Source organism: Seriola aureovittata, chromosome 7 (assembly GCF_021018895.1).
Source record: "Seriola aureovittata isolate HTS-2021-v1 ecotype China chromosome 7, ASM2101889v1, whole genome shotgun sequence".
Classification (NCBI taxonomy): Eukaryota; Metazoa; Chordata; class Actinopteri; order Carangiformes; family Carangidae; genus Seriola; species Seriola aureovittata.
The window spans coordinates 26,097,099-26,114,910 of record NC_079370.1 but is presented as its reverse complement, the minus strand read 5'-3'; the positions used below and the strand labels follow the sequence as shown (position 1 = coordinate 26,114,910).

Genomic DNA, 17,812 nt, shown 5'->3' with positions numbered 1-17,812 from the left:
ACTGTTGCGTTCAGATCAACTGAAAGACATTTCAGAGTGAATTCCATTTTAAAACCCTGAATGCTTTATTTAAAATATGCATACATAATACTTCTCCTACAGAACAATACAGAACAGTACAATCACTTTTTGTAATAACACATTTAAAATGTAAAACTGCCTGCAAGCAAACAAAGTTCTACTTTGGCTTCTTACAGCGAGAAGAGAAAAGAAGAGAAGCCTGAAATACTCAGAATGAACAAACTGCAGAAAGAAGCTGGACCACCACGTCTGTGTGTGACATCTAGTGTTGTGCGTGTTCTGTGACGGCAGAGCTGAAGCTGGTGATGGTTGTCATGGTGCCTGGGCAGATGAACAGGGTTCCCACAGTCCTCACAGTCCTGCAGGTGTCATCCAGGACTGGAAAAGAATCTGAGCAACAGAGTCTGTAGAAGCAGATTGGTGTAAAACAACAAATAGACTCGACGTGGTTCTTGTCTGAACTCTGCTCTGCGAATCTTCGAACAGACGTTCTGTGTCAGCAGGTGCGAATGTGGACGTGCCGCTTTACATTCCCACAGTGGTACAGTGAGTAGCTGCTGACACCCGACGGCAGAAGCAGGTGTGGGAACCCGGGACATCCCTTCATCCTGTCTGCCAGTGGAACAGCCTCATAGTACATGCCATAACATAGGACTATACAGCACATATCACACAGAACATCACATCAGGCAAGACTGTTCTGACTCTCTGAAACACTTTGTCAAGTCCATCATAACTTTATGTTACACTTGTGTACAAATGTGTCACACACTGACTGTTAAACACTCACTCCATCAGTGTGTTACTGTGACCTCTCAGCTCACTGTGACCTGGTCAACTCAAAGGATGAGGCTGGAAATTCTCTTTTTTTATCATAGAGAGAGAAAGAGAGCGAGTGTGTGTTAAAATTAGTCAGTCTCACACATCATTCACCGTGAACAAATACACTGTAGTTTAATCTGACTCAGTCACATACACGCACACTGTCCTGCTGCCACAAACACTCACTAGAGCACCAAATGTGGATTAATCTGCCGCTGAAAATAGTCCCTAACAATGTCACTATTTCCACCTGTTTGATAAAAACCACAGTGAGCAGCTGTTTCAGTAAATTACACTTTAAAAAAATGAATCTATATGTTTGTAAATTGATGTCCTCAGTATGAACTAACACACTGTAGGTTCTGAGCATATGAAACAGAAGAACTCCAGCCTCATCTTTTGAAGCAGCTGACAGATGAGCTGAGGTATTGGGGGGGGGGGAACAGCTCCACTCGAAGTAAATAAAAAACAAACGCAGTGATTATAAATGAAACTTAAACATGAACTAAACCAAAGGAAAAGAGATTCCTGCAACAGGAGCAGAAGCAGAGTAAAGGGGGAGTCCACACTGACAGCAGGAAGGAGACGCAGATCATCCAGAGGTAACAGCTGCAGCCACCACTCAACACATTTAATAGATACACTGCAAGTGTAAAACACAAGTTTCCATCAAACACGTCGTCCTGTGCTCTTCCTCTGCCTCTACTCAGGAAAGCTGAAGGAAAAACGTGTTCTGCATTAAAAAAAAAAAAAAAAGACAAGATGACAGAGTTTTAAAATGAACACATCCTCCTCTTAGCGTGAGTGACGGCTGTCAAATAAAATCTCTTCAAAGCTTCAGGAGGAGATGGAGCGAACGAGCTGTGAGCAGCTGAGACACAGGACTGAAGAAAACTACACCCTCCACCCGCCGTTGCTGCGCCACAGCCTAGCACTAGTCAGTGAACTACTCATGAATAAATAATGTAGCTGATAATAAATAAGAGGAGGTGGGTGGTCCTGGATGGTCCTGAGGGAACGGGTCCAAACAAGGGGAGGAGGTGGGTCAGATACTGGAGGTCCTGGAGCACAGCATCGCCCGGCTGGCTCTGCTCTCAGTCGTGTGACCGAGTCTGACATCTCTGTGTTGTGACATCCTGACACGGAGCCCTGCCGCCCCGCCTCCAGGATGCAGCTGTCCAATCACCAAAGCTTTCCCCGCTTCATCCATTCAAGTGTCTACAAAGTCTTAACGCTCCTCAGGCTCAGAGGTCCAGCAGGTCATCAGCTGTCCATGCTGCAGCACTCTGACATGAAGGAGACAGAAGGAGGCAAAGGGAGACAGGAAGAAGACAGAGGTCACATCGCTGAGATCCTTGTACCTGCTTTTAACAGAAAAGTCCAAACTCCACCTTCATCTAAACCTCACAGAGTTAATCTCACTCCATTTCAAATCAAGACTACCGCTATTTGTGGTTTTAAGAACCAAAAACCATCTCAATGTAGTTTTACAGACTGTTTAATACAACGGTGGGAGATGTGTGCGTCCCTCAGCACGTGGATTTCATTCACTAAAACCATGCACACCAGTTTTCATGTTCGTACCGTTGAGCCCCTCTGCATCCTGGACATCCAGGAAGGGGGCGGGTCCCCAGATCCGGACGGTTCCGTCATCTGAGGCGCTGGCCAGCAGTCCGGGCAGGACGGGGTTCCAGCTCACACAGTTGACTGTGCGGGTGTGACCGGTCAGCTCAGCGATGGGCAGCTCACTGCGCCGGTGCCAGATGTAAACTTTGTGGTCTGACAGGAGACAGGACACTGGATTAAACTTAAAGGGTCGACCTGTCAGGCTGCAGGTACGTGAACGGACGTGATCAGCTGCCTGTTTATTTCTAGCTGTACATACAACTTGTTGATGTTTACTTTTTCTGCTTTTACTTTAATCTGCCTGACGTTCTGCTAGGATTCAGGAAATGTGTGACCTAGGGTTACCCATAAGCCCCTTCTCTGCATGGGTCTGCACACATGCTTACATTCAATTTCATGCAAAAGTTTGGACCCTTCTACTTGTAAATCACTCTCCCATTCATTAACTCTTAATTGACTCGTTTAGACTTATTAGACTTGTTAGGACTCAGATAGAGCTGCAGGTCTGCTGGGCAGAAAAACAAAGCATGGAGGAGTCATCACAAAGAAACTTTACCTACAACCTCATCACAAATGTAAAAGCAACATCTGGATCAGCCAGAGTCATTTTGGAAACAGCAGGACACAGATTTCTAGTGAACATGACGCTGTCTCACCTTCGCTGCCGCTGGCGATGAAATCTTCATTGTGGCCTCCGAGGCAGGAGTGGATGGTGTAGAAGCCCTGGGTGACCCCCTGGTACTTCCTCACCAGCACCCGGTCTTGCAGGTCCCACAGGTGCACTCCCTACAAAGCACAGGATTTACTGTAGGAACTGGTTCAGGTTGAGGTGAAAGAACAGTACAGTGTGATACTGTACTAGCTGCTCACCTGGGTTGCAACATTCAGCAGAGCTAACCTCCCGTTTTTGGACACAGTGAAGGACATGATGGGATGGTCCTCCTGCACTCTGCAACGACACAACACACAACATGATCCACGGGACAAACAAACACACAGAGGCTGCTGCTCCGGGACTGCAGGAACCACAATTTGGTTCAGACGTCTATAAAACAGCAGGTTACTCAGCCCCGTGGTGACGTACATGTTTCTGTCCGTCAGGTCCTCAAAGTTGTATCCACGGATACGTTGGTGGGTGTCGGAAGCGAGGACGGTCCGGCCGTCACTCAGACACCACAGGCACTGCACCCGGACCCCTTCCCATGAGTCCAGCAGGTTTCCGTCCAGGTCCTGGGAGTCAGGAGGAAATAAAATGCATTGAGGAGCAGGATCTACACCAGACTGCTGCAGAGAAAACCAAGATCCTTCTGTATCTGATCTGGGGTCAGTGTTTTCTTCCTCAGTGATGGACCTCCCTTTCACAGATCTGACCTGGTCAAACTAAATGAATGGTCATGAAGCAGCACACAGGTCAGTTTTCATTGGCAAAGCTTTACTAAAACAAAAACCTCAGGGTCAGGAGCTGCAAGAGAAAAAAACTCCTGTGTTCTCTGTTCTGGAAAACCAGGAAGAACTACAACACAACTACCATCAACAGATGGTTCTCATCTGCAATTATCTATCATCTATCAGTTGATTAGACGTTTGATTTAAATGAATAATATCTCAGACCTCAGCCTCCCACAACCTTGCAAAGGATTCATCCTCTGATTCTGCATCTATTGATTATTTTCATCATTAATTAATTGCTTTCTCACAAATTTGGACAATAGAGTGCGACAATAAACAGGCATCACACACACCGTGTTTCCTCACTACTCCACCAGGCTGTGACTACACACAAATTCAATCTTTTTATTGTTTCTATATATGCAAATATGCATACAGTATGTAAGCAGCAATATACTGTAAACATATAATTAAGATATACATTATATCAGTTTTGGTTTGTTTGTTTCTTTTTCTATTTCGATGCTGAATTGTTCTTCTAAAACGTTCATGTCATTAAAGAACCTCTGAACTGAATAGTGAGCTGGTACTGCCTGCTCTGCTTCACACTGTCACTGCAGCTCTGTTAAATGTGTTTAGTATGTAACACTCTGACACCGTGAGTGTGTGTGTGCTGTGACAGATACTCACACATTGGTAGAACTGGCCTCTCTGGCCTCCCGTGACGAAGCGTTTGCCATCTGGGTTCCAGGCCACGCTGGTCAGGCTATCCTCATGAGACTGACTCATCTTAGTCCGTAACTCCCCCGTCTACACAGCAGAGGAGGAGAAGCAGAGATCAGACACAACACACTGATGATAACGTGACCCTCTAGTCACCTGAAAACACTATCTCTTATTGGCTCATTCTGTCCTCCTTCAGGTTTCATTGTAGTGAGAACACAGTGTCTGTCTCAGGGTCCACATGGAGGGGACTGGAGCAGCAGCAGCAGAAAGTAACACACTGAGCTTAAAGCTGCACTAAACAATAGTTTGCAACTTTAGGGTGTTTCTTTTTTGGGTTAGTTTTTTGGACGGATGTTATGCCTTTATTCCAGCTGCAGTGAGAGAGAGAGAGGGAGAGAGAGAGAGAGAGAGAGGGGATGACCTCCACGGCGCCCAAGCGTTAGGTTTGAAGTTTAATGAAATGAGTCATGTGCAGATTACTGTCACCACCTCTGCAGCTCCCCTCAGATCTCAGAGTATTCAGCCTCTTTAAGCTCACTCTCTCCGACCTGGTCTCCTGCAGCAGCAGCTGCTTGATGCACAGATTTCAATTTTCTTGGCTGATTCTCATTTCCTTTCTAAGAAATATAACTGACATCTACAGAGCACTATGTGCTTATAATAAAACACTGACTATATATATACATACATGACTAATAAATAACTAGGTAAATGGCTGGATGTATTATTATTATCAATGATGTCATTATAAAAGACACGGCAGCAGCACATGTTCAGCCGGGTGATGTAAGTGTCTGATTAAGTTTATTGTTCAGAATGCTTTCCTGACTGTTCCTCCACTTCTTACTTTAGTGTTACAGGTTGTACAGATTGCAGCTTTGTGTCTTCTTCACTCATGGTAAAGTACTTCCACATTGACAACATGGTGTGTGTGTGTGTGTGTGTGTGTGTGTGTGTGTGAGATCTGTGCGTCTCTGCTAAGGACCATGGCTGCACGGTACAAATACAAACAAAACATAATATACCATCATAACTGGACAATGGAATTAAATACAGTATGAGTTAAAAACAACCCACAGTATCCCAGCATTTCACTTAGTGTATACAAATTTATTATTATTGATGGAATGATGGATAGAACTACAAAAATAATTGTAGTAAACCAAAATTATAATTTAAAAGATACTTTCACATTTTTTCCTTAGACCTACAGTGTCCTGTATTTACACTGAGGGAGTAATCCTTCCTTCTTTTACATTGGCAGTAAGTGATGGGTCCTCTTCTAAGGTTCAGGCTAAGTTACACTAATATATCTCTATATATCTTCCAGAGTTAATCTCTTTGTATCACGGTCTCTCCTCTGGAAACACAATCTTGTATCAAAAACACTGTGAACTGGGGCGTAGTGGTCTAAGCAGGCGCCCCATGTGTAGAGGCTACAGTCCTCGTTGCAGTCAGCCCCGTTTCGAGTCGCATCGGACGGCCCTTACTGCATGTCATTCCCCCTCTCTGCCTCCCCATTTCCTGTCTCTCTACTGTCCTGTCAAATAAAGGCATAAAAAGCCCCCCCCCAAAAAAAAACACTGTGAACTGGAAGATATCCACATGATGTGACTAACTCCTAACTCAGACTGTTGAAGCATCACATTAACTTCAGCTGAATTCCTCCATCTCTCACACTGGAGTCACACCCAGGGGGAGTCTTTTCACAGCCAGTATGAAGAACAGGGTGACCAACTAGAATCACCTCCTCCTGGTTGTTTCCTCCACCTACAGGTCAAAGTTACAGGAAATATGGTCACAGTCTCTTGGATATAAAATGTCATCACTTCATTTTATCCTGTTAGGCATTTGTGTCAAATTGTGTCATAATTAGTGTATGAATTTGTGAGTTATGGCCAAAAACGTGTTGTGTGAGGTCACAGTGATCTTTGAATTTTCACCTTCAAATTCTAATCAGTTCATCCTTGAGTCCAAGTGAATGTTTGTGCTGAATCTGAAGAAATTCCCTCCAGGTGTTACTGAGATATCAGACAGATGAGCTGAAAACATGAAGCCTCCTCCTCCTCCGACTAAAACAGTCTGTGCAAAGTGTGAGACGGATGTCAGGATGGCGGCGTGAACAGACACAGCGGCTCTTAGCTCTCTGACTATATTCTTTTGTGTCCTTTTGTCTATTGTTGTGTGTTTTTACTGTTTTTATTGCTTGCACTGATCAGGAGAGGAGCTTTGAATTTCGTTGTATATTTTTTTTTACAATGACAACTAAGGTTTTTTATTCTATTCTATTCTATTCTATTCTATTCTATTTTATTCTATTTTGATGGACAGGCTGTGACAGCTGGTTGTTTCACTGTTTCTAAACACGTGAGCTGAGCTGACACTGTTGATGAGACCATCAATAATCATGTGAGTGCTTAGTAATGTTACAGTATTTGTATTATATTTAATTCAGAGAATTATTTCCTACGATTACATCACTGATATCTTTAATAAAATGATGAACTGCTGGCTGCTGCTGTTTCATGTTCACCACGCAGCTGACAGCTGATGTCATCCACTGATTTTAGATTGTTCTGAATGTGTGTCACCGTTCAGTCAGACACGAGGGAACCCAGTGACCGGCTGACAGGCGCCTGTGTGAGGTGTTATACCTGTACGTTCCACAGCCACAGCTCAGAGCAGTCGTCAGGACCACAGGCGATCAGGTAGGCGTCATCAGGGCTCCATGCCAGGTATGAAACACCGTAAGCGTGACCCTCCAGAGTCTTCATCAGCTTCAGCTGCTGGGTTTCCTGTTGACCAACAGACACACAGTCTTCAGACCAGTTACTTCAGCTCTGAGGTGGAAGTGATGAGGAGGAGACGACTGATTACCACGTCGACGTGCCACACGATGACTGTGGTGTCTTTGGACCCGGTTGCCAGTTTGGTGCCGTTGTTGGAGAACTTGCAGAACCAGACTTCGTTGCAGTGTTCGGTGAGAATCTGCTGAGTGTAGCAGGGGAACTGTTTCCTATAGATTAGGAACACACACACACACACACACACACACACACACACACACACACACAGGTCACTCATAGTACACACAATAATCTGATTTTGTTTTTTGTCTGTTTGAAGGTGTGCAAACATCTGTGTGCATTGTCTTCAGTTTTAAATGATGTGTAAGCGTATGTAAATGTTTGTAGTACATGTATGTAAATATATGCTGAGTATGGATGTGTACATGTACTGTGTTTATTAGTGTATCATTTTAAATGTCTTCCTTTCATTCCTTTTCATCTAACTTTTTTAAACAGAAAGAAAATGAAATTTAAAGACAGAAATAGATTCAATCAAATCATTTAAAAGCTTGGATGGAGCCCTGGTGCAGTCCAGTGTGTGTGGGTGTGTACCGGCTGCAGGCATGGTCCAGGAGCAGGGACACAGAGTCCAGTCCACTGTCCAGCTTGGTGTTGTGGTAGAGGCAGCGCTCCCTCTGCAGCTCCACCGCCTGCTTCAGCAGAGTCTGCAGGCGGCGTGGGGGCAGCATCACTGAGGGAGGCAGGTAGGCTGCACACACGGACAAGCACACACAAACACACACGCATACACACATATTAGTGGCACTGTATAGTGTAATATTCAACACTGACATATGCTTCTATGTTTTCTATTTTTATTCCATTCATTTTTATCTTTTATTTAGAGTCAATAGTTACTGCATATACACTAATTTAGCCTCTGAAAGTTACTGAGTTCTCTATGTAGGTGAACGTGTGTGTGTGTGTGTGTGTGTGTGTGTGTGTGCGTGTGTATGTGTTTATACTGTAATATGTGTATGTGGGGCATTTCAGTTTGTTTTCCTCTCCATTTTGAGCCCAGGTCCCAAGAGGGAGTTGAATCAGCTAATCAACTTGCTGATCTAAAGATCACTTTGTCAACATTGGGAGGTATGTGTGTATGTGTGTGTGTGGCTCTGCTGCCAGCCTCTGTGAACTACAGTTACCCACAACACCCTTTTCCTTTGCAGGTCCATAGAGATGTTTATAAGTGTGTCTTCAGAGAAACACAACTCATGCCAGTTGTGGAAAAGCTTGTATATGTAAAACAAGCTGAGTGTTTCCAGTCTGATGTTACATGGTGTTAATATTAAACCAAGGGGAGAACACTGAACAACTACTCTACTGATTAAAGTTTAAATGTATCTACTACAGCTCTATATTCTCCTCTTCTCCTGTGTTTTATTTGAAGTGTTGATCCTTAAGAAGACATATTTGTGGTTTTAAGAACCAAAAACCATCAAATCTCCTCTCTCAGGCTTCTCTCTGGAGCTCTAGTAACAACAGGTCAGTGAGCCAATCAGAAGAGAGGAAGCTCTGAGCCTCTCTTCTGATTGGCTGACTGTTTTCTGAGTGAGTGAGGTAAACACTCAGAGAAACCAAATCCTGCATGGTTGGATGGTGGGTCCACGAGTGCATGGCTGAGGACAGTGACTACTTAGTTATTACATCATAAAGTTCCAGAAGTCTTGATGGCTGGTTTCAAGGCTCAGTTTCTGAATACAGGCTGTGTGCATTTCTCTGTGGACTGAGGCTTTGATACTTTCACAGTATTAATATAGAACCTAGACCTGATTTATAATCAAACTACACATGGACATCTGCCTTTAGACTGGATGGACCTTTAAAGAATGACTGAAGTTTTGTAAATATTACCTAAAGATCTTTTTGATATACAGTATACTATTAATATAATGTTATATTCTAAGATCAATATGGCCAAGGTTAAACTGCTACTAAATGTTCTTAATTGCACAGGTTGAGATGTAACTTTGTACATATAATCAAACTGAACCTCATCTACACATTCTGCTGTTAAAGCTCAATGCACAGACTTACAGTACACAGCAGCTCAGAGAGTGTTAACTACAGGGGGGAGTGAGTGTGTGTGTGTGTGTGTGTGTGTGTGTGTGTGTGTGTGTGTGTGTGTGTGAGTCAGACTGCACTCACTCTGCAGCTTGTCCAGTAGCTTCGTTCGGGATGCCGTGCCTTTCCCTTCCCACTCTGCTTTGGCTCGTAGGTCCTCTGCATGACTGCACATCAGGTACCTTCAACACATGGCGACAGCTTCTCAGCTACAGTCACTCACACCTGCTTTACTGAGCTCACACACATCTGTCACTGTCAGTGTATTTATCTGTGTCTGTTCTGTCAGGAACGTCCTCCTCCTTCACAGCTACCGAGTCAGAAACAAGCAAGACAATGATCGATTCTCAGTACTGGACCAGCACCAGGGTCACATGACACATGTAACACCATCAGTATATCTGCTCAGTATGAACCTGGAATGAATCCTCTTTCCAGCATTAAAGTGAGGAAGAGGATAATCGACCAATCATCATCTTACAAGCTCTGCTCTGCTGCTGTTTGATGATGTTGGTCAGTTTGATCCGAGGCTCACAGCTACAGGCCACAGTGTTGTGTTCAGGAATATTATGAGGTGGTTTTGCAAAGCGACTGGGACATTTCCTTTAGCTTCACCCCCAGGCTGGAGAGACTGAAGCTCAAACACTGTCACACTGTGGGGCAGGATGAACACTGCAGCCCCTGATGTTCCCTGTGCTGCAGACAAAGTTGAGTCAGGATCAGTGGATGCACCAACGGAGCATTCTCACTGGTCAGAGTGAATAAAGCCTTACTGGGGAGTCTTTATCTAAAGCAGGACGTCAGCATCATGTAAACACTACTGAAGCATCTGTTCCTGCTGCCCAGCTGTCTCCGTCCTCAGCAGCAGCGAGAGGACAAACTGACTCCACCTGGCTGAGGAGCATCAGAAACAGTGTTACAGAGGGCACTTTTATCACAACTCTTAATGGGCAGTAGAATGATTATAGTGACCTGACTGATCATTACTGAAACCATTAATAAGGGAGTAAACAAACACACAGCTGGAGATTTGCCTTTGGAGACGATGTTTCACTAAACAGAGAATTTATGCTGATTCTATTAAGGATGCCACAATCGCGTTTATTTGCTGCCGATATCTATGAGTGAGATACCGATCATCTTTGGCATGCATTGCAGATGGTCAAATGTCAAATCAGCCTCACACGCTTTGTAAAAGTTCCACACGTGTTTTGGTGGTCTGTCGCGGCGGCACAGTGAACAAGGTGGGAGGCGGGACTACACTACACAGCACACAGTTCTTCTCCCAGCCGCAGACACCAGAGTATGAACCACAGGTGATCGGTTTAAAGGTGAATGGTGACTAAAGCCATTAATTCTGATCTACCGATCACGTGTTTTTAAAGAAAATCAGCCAATAATAATTGGCAGACGATCAATCGGGGCATCCCTAAATTTTATGTTTGTGGCAAAAACAAATGTGCATCCTGAGGTGTGGAGCTTCAGATGCATGAGTGTTTGAGTCTGTGTTGATTGTGATGTTTGACAAAGTGGAAGCTGGATGAGATGGAAAGGTGACGGACATCAGAGACACTGCCTGTGTGGACTGTCTCTCTTGTCATTTCAGGGGGTTCTCCACTCCGACACTGAAGACCTCATTATGATCACATTTTGATGCTGTTTAAACCAGAAGTGAAGTGAAGTCAGTGAAGTCAGCAGAATCCTTCCTGCTCCACCCCTGAGCGACCTGACAGGTTCTACTGCTACATGGACATGATAACTCATAACTCAGTTCTCCACAGTCTGACCCTGCTCCTCTGTCTGTCTGCTGGTGAACTGACCCGCTCAGGATGTGGATCCGCTCCGTGTTGTACTTGAGGGGGGTGAGCTCGGCTCTGAGGACCTGCAGGGCCTCCAGGACCTTCCCATCCTCCAGGTACTCCAGATACTTCTGCTGCAGCAGGAGGAACTTCATCCTCTGATGAGGGGGACAAGGACGGGAGAGGACAAGAGAGGACGGGAGAGGACAGGAGAGGACAGGAGAGGACGGGAGACGACGGGAGAGGACAAGAGAGGACGGGAGAGGACAGGAGAGGACAAGAGAGGACGGGAGACGACGGGAGAGGACAGAAGAGGACGGTAGAGGACAGGAGAGGACGGGGGAGGACAAGAGAGGACGGGAGAGGAAAGCGGTCATCACGATATCTGCAGGCCGTTCTGCTACATTTACTCACACCACATCAAACTCTAATACTTCATTACCAACACACTGAAATGACTGTTTCTGTACATTTGTTCCACATTTATAAAGAGTCCATCAGTCTATTAACTCGAGTGTAGAACCTGGTCTTCACACTTAAATCAGCTGGTTTCACTCAAACAGTCAAACACTGTTTATGTGATATTTAAACACATTTTCATCCTTTCTGTCCATCATTGTCTGTCCGGTCTGTGTGAAGTGGAATGTGAATTATCTGTTGTTGTGATGGACTGTCAATCACACAGTAACTGCTTGTCTCCTCTGACAGAGGCTTAAAATAAAAACAGACTTTGGACGAAAACAACCTGCAGTTAACTGTGAGAAGAAGCTGTGTGAAGGGGATCACCTCACAGTTATATTAGAGAGACCAGGGCTGGATTACAACCAGGCAACATGGACAACAAACCTCTAATCAAGAGGACCCTGAGTACAAGTAAAAAAAAGTCAAACGTTTGGAGGTTCATGGAAGGTTACTGGGGGCCAGCAGTTCATTTGTGGCCCAGAGCCGGTGAGTGTACAGACACTCTGAGAGCAGCCTCTGTGTTCAGGTTCAAGCTTTGTGTTGTGTGTATGTGCTGCAGTATTGTGTGTACAGGCTGAACACACTAAAAAGCAGCACATCCAGAATGAACCAGTGATCACTGGGGCAGTGTGAGTCTCAGACCACTGAGCACCAGAAACAGGTTTTGCACAGTCTTAGTGTGCTCTGTGTGTTTTGTTCTCACTGCTGAGGACAGGATTTAAGGCTACGTCCACATCACAGCGTTTTCATTTTAAAACACAGTAGTGTGTCATTTTAAGCAGGAAGCATTTCGTCTTCACTGCAGCTGATTAGCTGCAAAAAAATACAACATAAAATACAGCTGCAGTGTTAAAATGCAGAACAATAGCTGCTAGTAAAGACAACAAGGTCAGTAACACTTGTATTTCATTATCCATGATGTATTCACCACTGGTAGTCGAGGCTGATGAGACCCAATCAGGGAGTGACAGTGGGTGTCTACGCCATCGTTTCCAAAGGTCTCTGTTTTCATCTGTCCAGACAACAACACCAGCCCTAGAGTCTTCTAACTAAAACGGACCCAACAGCGTTTCCACAAATCTCCGGAGCAGTGTGAACAGGAGGAAGAAACGTAGGAAAAGGGATGCGTTTTAAAACAAAAACATAGTAGTGTGGATGTAGCCAAAGTCAGGTTATGTTTTCCTGTGGTTTCTGTGGAACTGATGGTTTCCCTGTTTTCTTCTGTGGTGCTGACGCATGTTTGAAGCTCTAACTACAGCTGGTCTCTTCTATTTTGTCCCTGTATTCACATGATGAGACAAAACAGTGTGTAAGTGGACTGAGGACTGCTGGGCTTGTCACTTACCACTATAGCACTTGGAGAGTGCATCAGTGCCTTCAGCTCGTTCAGATCACTCTCAGCCTGAGTGAAGAGAGGGGAAAGGTGTGAGATCAGCTTTACTGGGTCAGACAGTTCAAGCACAGAAACAATTTTTTTTGTACACTAAATCCATATTACTTCCTGTACTTGTCTAAATACAGAGAAAAGGTTACTGTTATGGATATGCATTGCAGATAACTCAGCTGCACCTTGTCCCACTCTCCTTCCATGACGTGGTTGCGGAATTTGGTGGCAGAGGGGTGCTCCAGTCTGCAGCCAGACTCCTGCATCAGGAGGTCCACCGTCTGACTGTGAGCAGTGTACACATTCAATTAATATCAATTATCAATCACTCAGCACTCATAACCAAGTTCTGACATGATCTCTGTCATCATGTGAACAGCTGATAAATAACATGTGACTGTGCTGGACACTATGCAGGGAGTGTGCTGAGCCTAAGGTTTAATTTTGTATCTACTGTCTATGAGCAGACATGAATCATTGAAGAATTTGTCAATTAATTCATTATTCAATTGACAGAAAATTAATTAACAAGATTTTTTTATATATGTTTTTTTATATTGTACAGTGTTTTAAGGTTTTGGGCCTTTGATGTGCCATGTTATAGAATATACAATTAATCCGTTAATTGGATCATAGATAAGTAAATAAAAATAAATATAAATATAAACTGATGTAAAAACATTCTTCAGTTACCCCATTGGATTGATCATTACGTAACATTTAAAGCACAATATACGGTATGTATGGTTACAATAACCTGAATGTGGGTCATGAGGTTCATCCTCCACATGTAAACAGAGGCGTCCTCTCCCACAGTGTCAGTTACATCAGCCCATAACAATCTCCCTTTAAAAATCCACCGTGTTTGTTTAATGTTGAAGCCACGGAGCTCGATCTGTCTGTACTGACAGTAACCTCCGCCACAGCGCTGCACGGAACAGTTGTGCGCCAGGAAGAAAAACACTTTAAACTTCACCCCTGTCAGCCGGGACTGTCTGATCCACTTAAGACCACCGTCTCAAACACCTGCGAGGCCTACAGACTCCTGACATTTAAACGTGATGTTCCCTGTCCAAAGGTCATCGTGACTGTCCCGGCTGCAGGATGGATCTCAGTGTGACACATCATCTGACAGCTGGCCGAGGACACGGTGCTTTAACCGGCCGACTTACTTGAGACCGAGGTCGTGTAGGTGTTGTCCTATCAGCCTGATGACATCCTCCTCAGACTGAGACAGACGCTTCTTCTTCTTCACGTCCGACGAGCCGCTGCTGTTGTTGGGCGCAGGCTGCGCTGACACTCCGTTGTTGTTGCTGACAGTGTTTCCATTGTTGGTGACTGACACCAGTCCGTTGGAGTGAGCTTCCCCGGTGGAGGACGACTCACCGTTCTGAGCACCGTTTCGGCAGGACAGTTCTGAATCCCGGTCCTGTCCTGCCCCGTTAGCCTGCATGTTACCGCGAGTTAAACGGGTCACACGACGTGTATTCAAACGAACGACGGGCGCAGCGGGACACTGCGGGGAAAACAACACCACCGGTACGGCCGCCGTACAGGCCCACTGACCCAGATGCAGCCCCGAACTGCCCTGTTCCCCCTGCGGCCGAGTCTCCGTGTTTGTTCCGCGGCGGTGGCCGCGACGATAACGCGGTTTTCGGCTGGGAGGACGAAGAGACGGCGGCCACAGTTATTTGGACGACCGCATTTTGTGACCCTCGGCGGTCTACGGCGCTGTCAGGTTCCGTTAAAGCCGCGGTGAAGTTGTTGGGTACAGCTTGTTATTGTTGCTCTCAGACAGCTGCAGCCCTGTTATGGACATACGCAGTGACGTCGGCGGAAATTCCTTCACGTCGGTTTGTACGCGCTACGTCACCGTTAGGGGGCAGCAGACTTCAACTGCAAGTGTTTAACTGGGGCCAAGTTATGGACATAGGCTACACTGTATACCGTATATATACGGTACCATTCAAAAGTTTGGACACACCTACCCATTTTTCTTTATTTTGACTATTTCTTTTCTACATTGTAGAACGGAAGACATTAGAACTATCAAATAAAACATATGGAATTATGTAGTGAACAAAAACATTTGAAAAACAACAACATATGTGTCATATTCTCGATTCTTCAAAGTAGCCATCATTTACCTTGATGACAGCTTTGCACAATATTAGCATTATTTTAACCAGCTTCCTGAGGTTATCACCAGGCAGGATTTTCAATTAACAGCTGTGCTTTGTCAAGAGTTAATTAGTGGAATTTGTTGCCTTCTTAATGCGTTTGAGACCATCAGTTGTGTTGTGTTATTGTAGTGTTGGTATACAGTAAACAGCCCTATTGGACAACTGCACTAATCCATATTATATAAAGAACTGCTCAGCTAAGTAATGAGAAATGACAATCCATTATTACTTTAAGACATGAAGCTCAGTCAGACCTTTTAATGTATCTTCACATGCAGTTGTAAACTGCATAAAATGCTCTGATGAAACTGGAGCTCAACATATATGAACTAATTCAAGACTGTGGGAAAACCATTCTAGGTGACGACCTCATGAAGCTGGTTGAGAGAATGACGAGCATACAAAGCTGTAAAAGCAAAAGGAGGCTACTTTGGAGAATCTAAAATATGAAATATTTTGCTTTTTTTTTGTTCACTACATATTTTCATAGTTGTGATAAATCAGCATTGTTTTACAGTGTAGGAAATAAGAAAAATAAAGAAAAACCGCTGAATTAGAAGTTGTGTCCAAATTTTTGACTGGTACTATTTGACATACTGATTAGGGACAATCTAGTGATACTTTTCACCAATTTTCATGTCTGGGTTCAAGTTGAAGGTACGATAACAGAAAAAAACTCAAAGAGGTACTGTTGGTTACCTTGGATCATTTCTGCCATATTGGATTTTATGTAAGTGTTTTTTCATTATTCCTTGGACAAATATTATTCAATCATCACTAAAATGGGCACAGATGATCTTCAGACTAAGCCTCAAAAAAGATTTCATCTTGGATTTTATCAAAAACTGTGGTAAACATAATAATGAGAAGAAACAAACATGGCTTAACTGAACTTTTATTAAAGGCAGCGTCAAGGATATTTTAATCTAAATATATAGCAGACAGGTCTAAAAAGGTCTGGACAAAAGTGCATGCTGGGAGGAGCATGAGGTAGGAACAACATCTTGTACTTCATGAGCAGGACTCTGTCTTCTTCAAAAATCCCTTCAATGCAGGGCTGAATATTGCACTTGGCCATATTGCAATTTCAATAATACTTCAACAAATAGTTCAGCCCTACTTCAAAACATTTACAGTAGAAACAGTGTAGTGCAAGTGTCCTTCTTAACAGTTCACATGACACAAACAACTAAATTTTCACAGTCACGTGGTACAGTCACATCTCAGGAAGGTGCAGTATGGAGCAGAGGGGTGTGGGTCAGGACTTCCCCATTCTGATTTGACACTGATTCATCTACAGGTCCTTGACATATGATTTCCCTGCACACAAAATGAAACAAAATTCAATCAAAATCATCTCTAATTTATTTTTTTCAGCATAAAGCACAACTTCTGCAGAGACACCATCACAGCGATCATGATTCCTTCATCTGATTTGGTCATGTTTTATATTTAATTCTCGTTTCATTAAATGATTTCGTCTGACACTCATACTTTGAATGAGATCATCTTTTTAACTGACAGCAGTTCTTTTCAAACTAGAGTTTAACAGAGGGGAACATTTTTTATTGACTCATTAATTAAATAAAATGACAATGTGTTCTTTGTGGGAAATACAAATTAGACATTAAACAACACCTGAAACATAAAATATAATAATATAATTATATATTATAAAAAAACACCTGAAACATTACTCTGTACATCTATTGGATCGGTACAATTCAAATGAACTGGAAACAGCCCACATCAGCTCATTTCAATTAATTAGATTGTTGATATCAATTTAAAATTTCTATTCAAATCAAGTAACTACATATATTACATTCATTGCACATATCACATCAACTACATCCCTCACACAAAATACAAAATGACATAAACAGGATACCAAATAAGTCAAATCATGACAAATCAAAGAGATTTTTCAGCAGTTTGTCTCTTGAATGCTGAGCTGACGTCACAGATACTCATCATCACTTCATGAAAATAAATCACCAACCACAGAGGACCTATCAAGGCCAATTTGTTGAACTCAGTCCTCCCCAGCTCCACCCTTTCATCCAAATATGGTCTTCTGGCTCCAAAAAGATGGCGACGTCCATTAAGCCAAATTCAAGGCTTCAAAACGGCAGTTCATGAACAAATGGGTGACGTCACCCACTGTTTCCCACTTGGTCCAGACTTGTTTAAACAGCATTTTAGTATTTAAATGTAGGCTAGGCCTACTACTAGTTGAAATATAGTCATTTAATGTTGCTGAGTTTTTAAATGTAAAAGATATTTATAATCTAGTTCATCTGAAACTTCTTCTGCTACGGGAGTCTATGGCAGCCCCTAGACCATATGGTAAAAAGTTTTGAAATTTGGCACACTGATTATGGACACTCCCATGATGCCTTTCTCCAGGTTTCATGTCTATACCTCAAGCGCTCTAGTGCCTCCAACAGGTGAAAGTTGGAGGTGTGTTCACTCGTGAGCTGATGA

At 43.6% G+C, this 17,812-nt stretch overlaps 1 protein-coding gene across 1 annotated transcript; it reads right to left on the bottom strand.

The window, feature by feature from the left end:
* Nucleotides 1-41: 41 nt before the first annotated feature.
* wdr26a (WD repeat domain 26a) lies at nt 42-14,983 on the bottom strand. The gene is made up of 14 exons (XM_056381735.1): nt 14,315-14,983; nt 13,328-13,427; nt 13,104-13,160; nt 11,318-11,454; nt 9,582-9,679; nt 7,986-8,142; nt 7,462-7,600; nt 7,239-7,379; nt 4,549-4,668; nt 3,554-3,699; nt 3,340-3,418; nt 3,126-3,255; nt 2,428-2,622; nt 42-2,129 (listed from the first exon to the last, which is right to left on the bottom strand). Exons 1-14 carry the CDS (start codon nt 14,593-14,595, stop codon nt 2,107-2,109), a joined length of 1,803 nt encoding a protein of 600 aa, XP_056237710.1. The 5' UTR covers nt 14,596-14,983; the 3' UTR covers nt 42-2,106.
* Nucleotides 14,984-17,812: the final 2,829 nt, after the last annotated feature.

Coding starts and splice junctions, on each gene's coding strand:
- wdr26a (XM_056381735.1), bottom strand. CDS start 14,595: ATGCAGGCTAACGGGGCAGGACAGGACCGGGATTCAGAACTGTCCTGC. Junction 13,161..13,327: donor TGGAAGGAGAGTGGGACAAG/GTGCAGCTGAGT, acceptor CTCTTCACTCAG/GCTGAGAGTGATCTGAACGA. Junction 8,143..9,581: donor GCTACTGGACAAGCTGCAGA/GTGAGTGCAGTC, acceptor CCGTGTGTGCAG/CCTACCTGCCTCCCTCAGTG.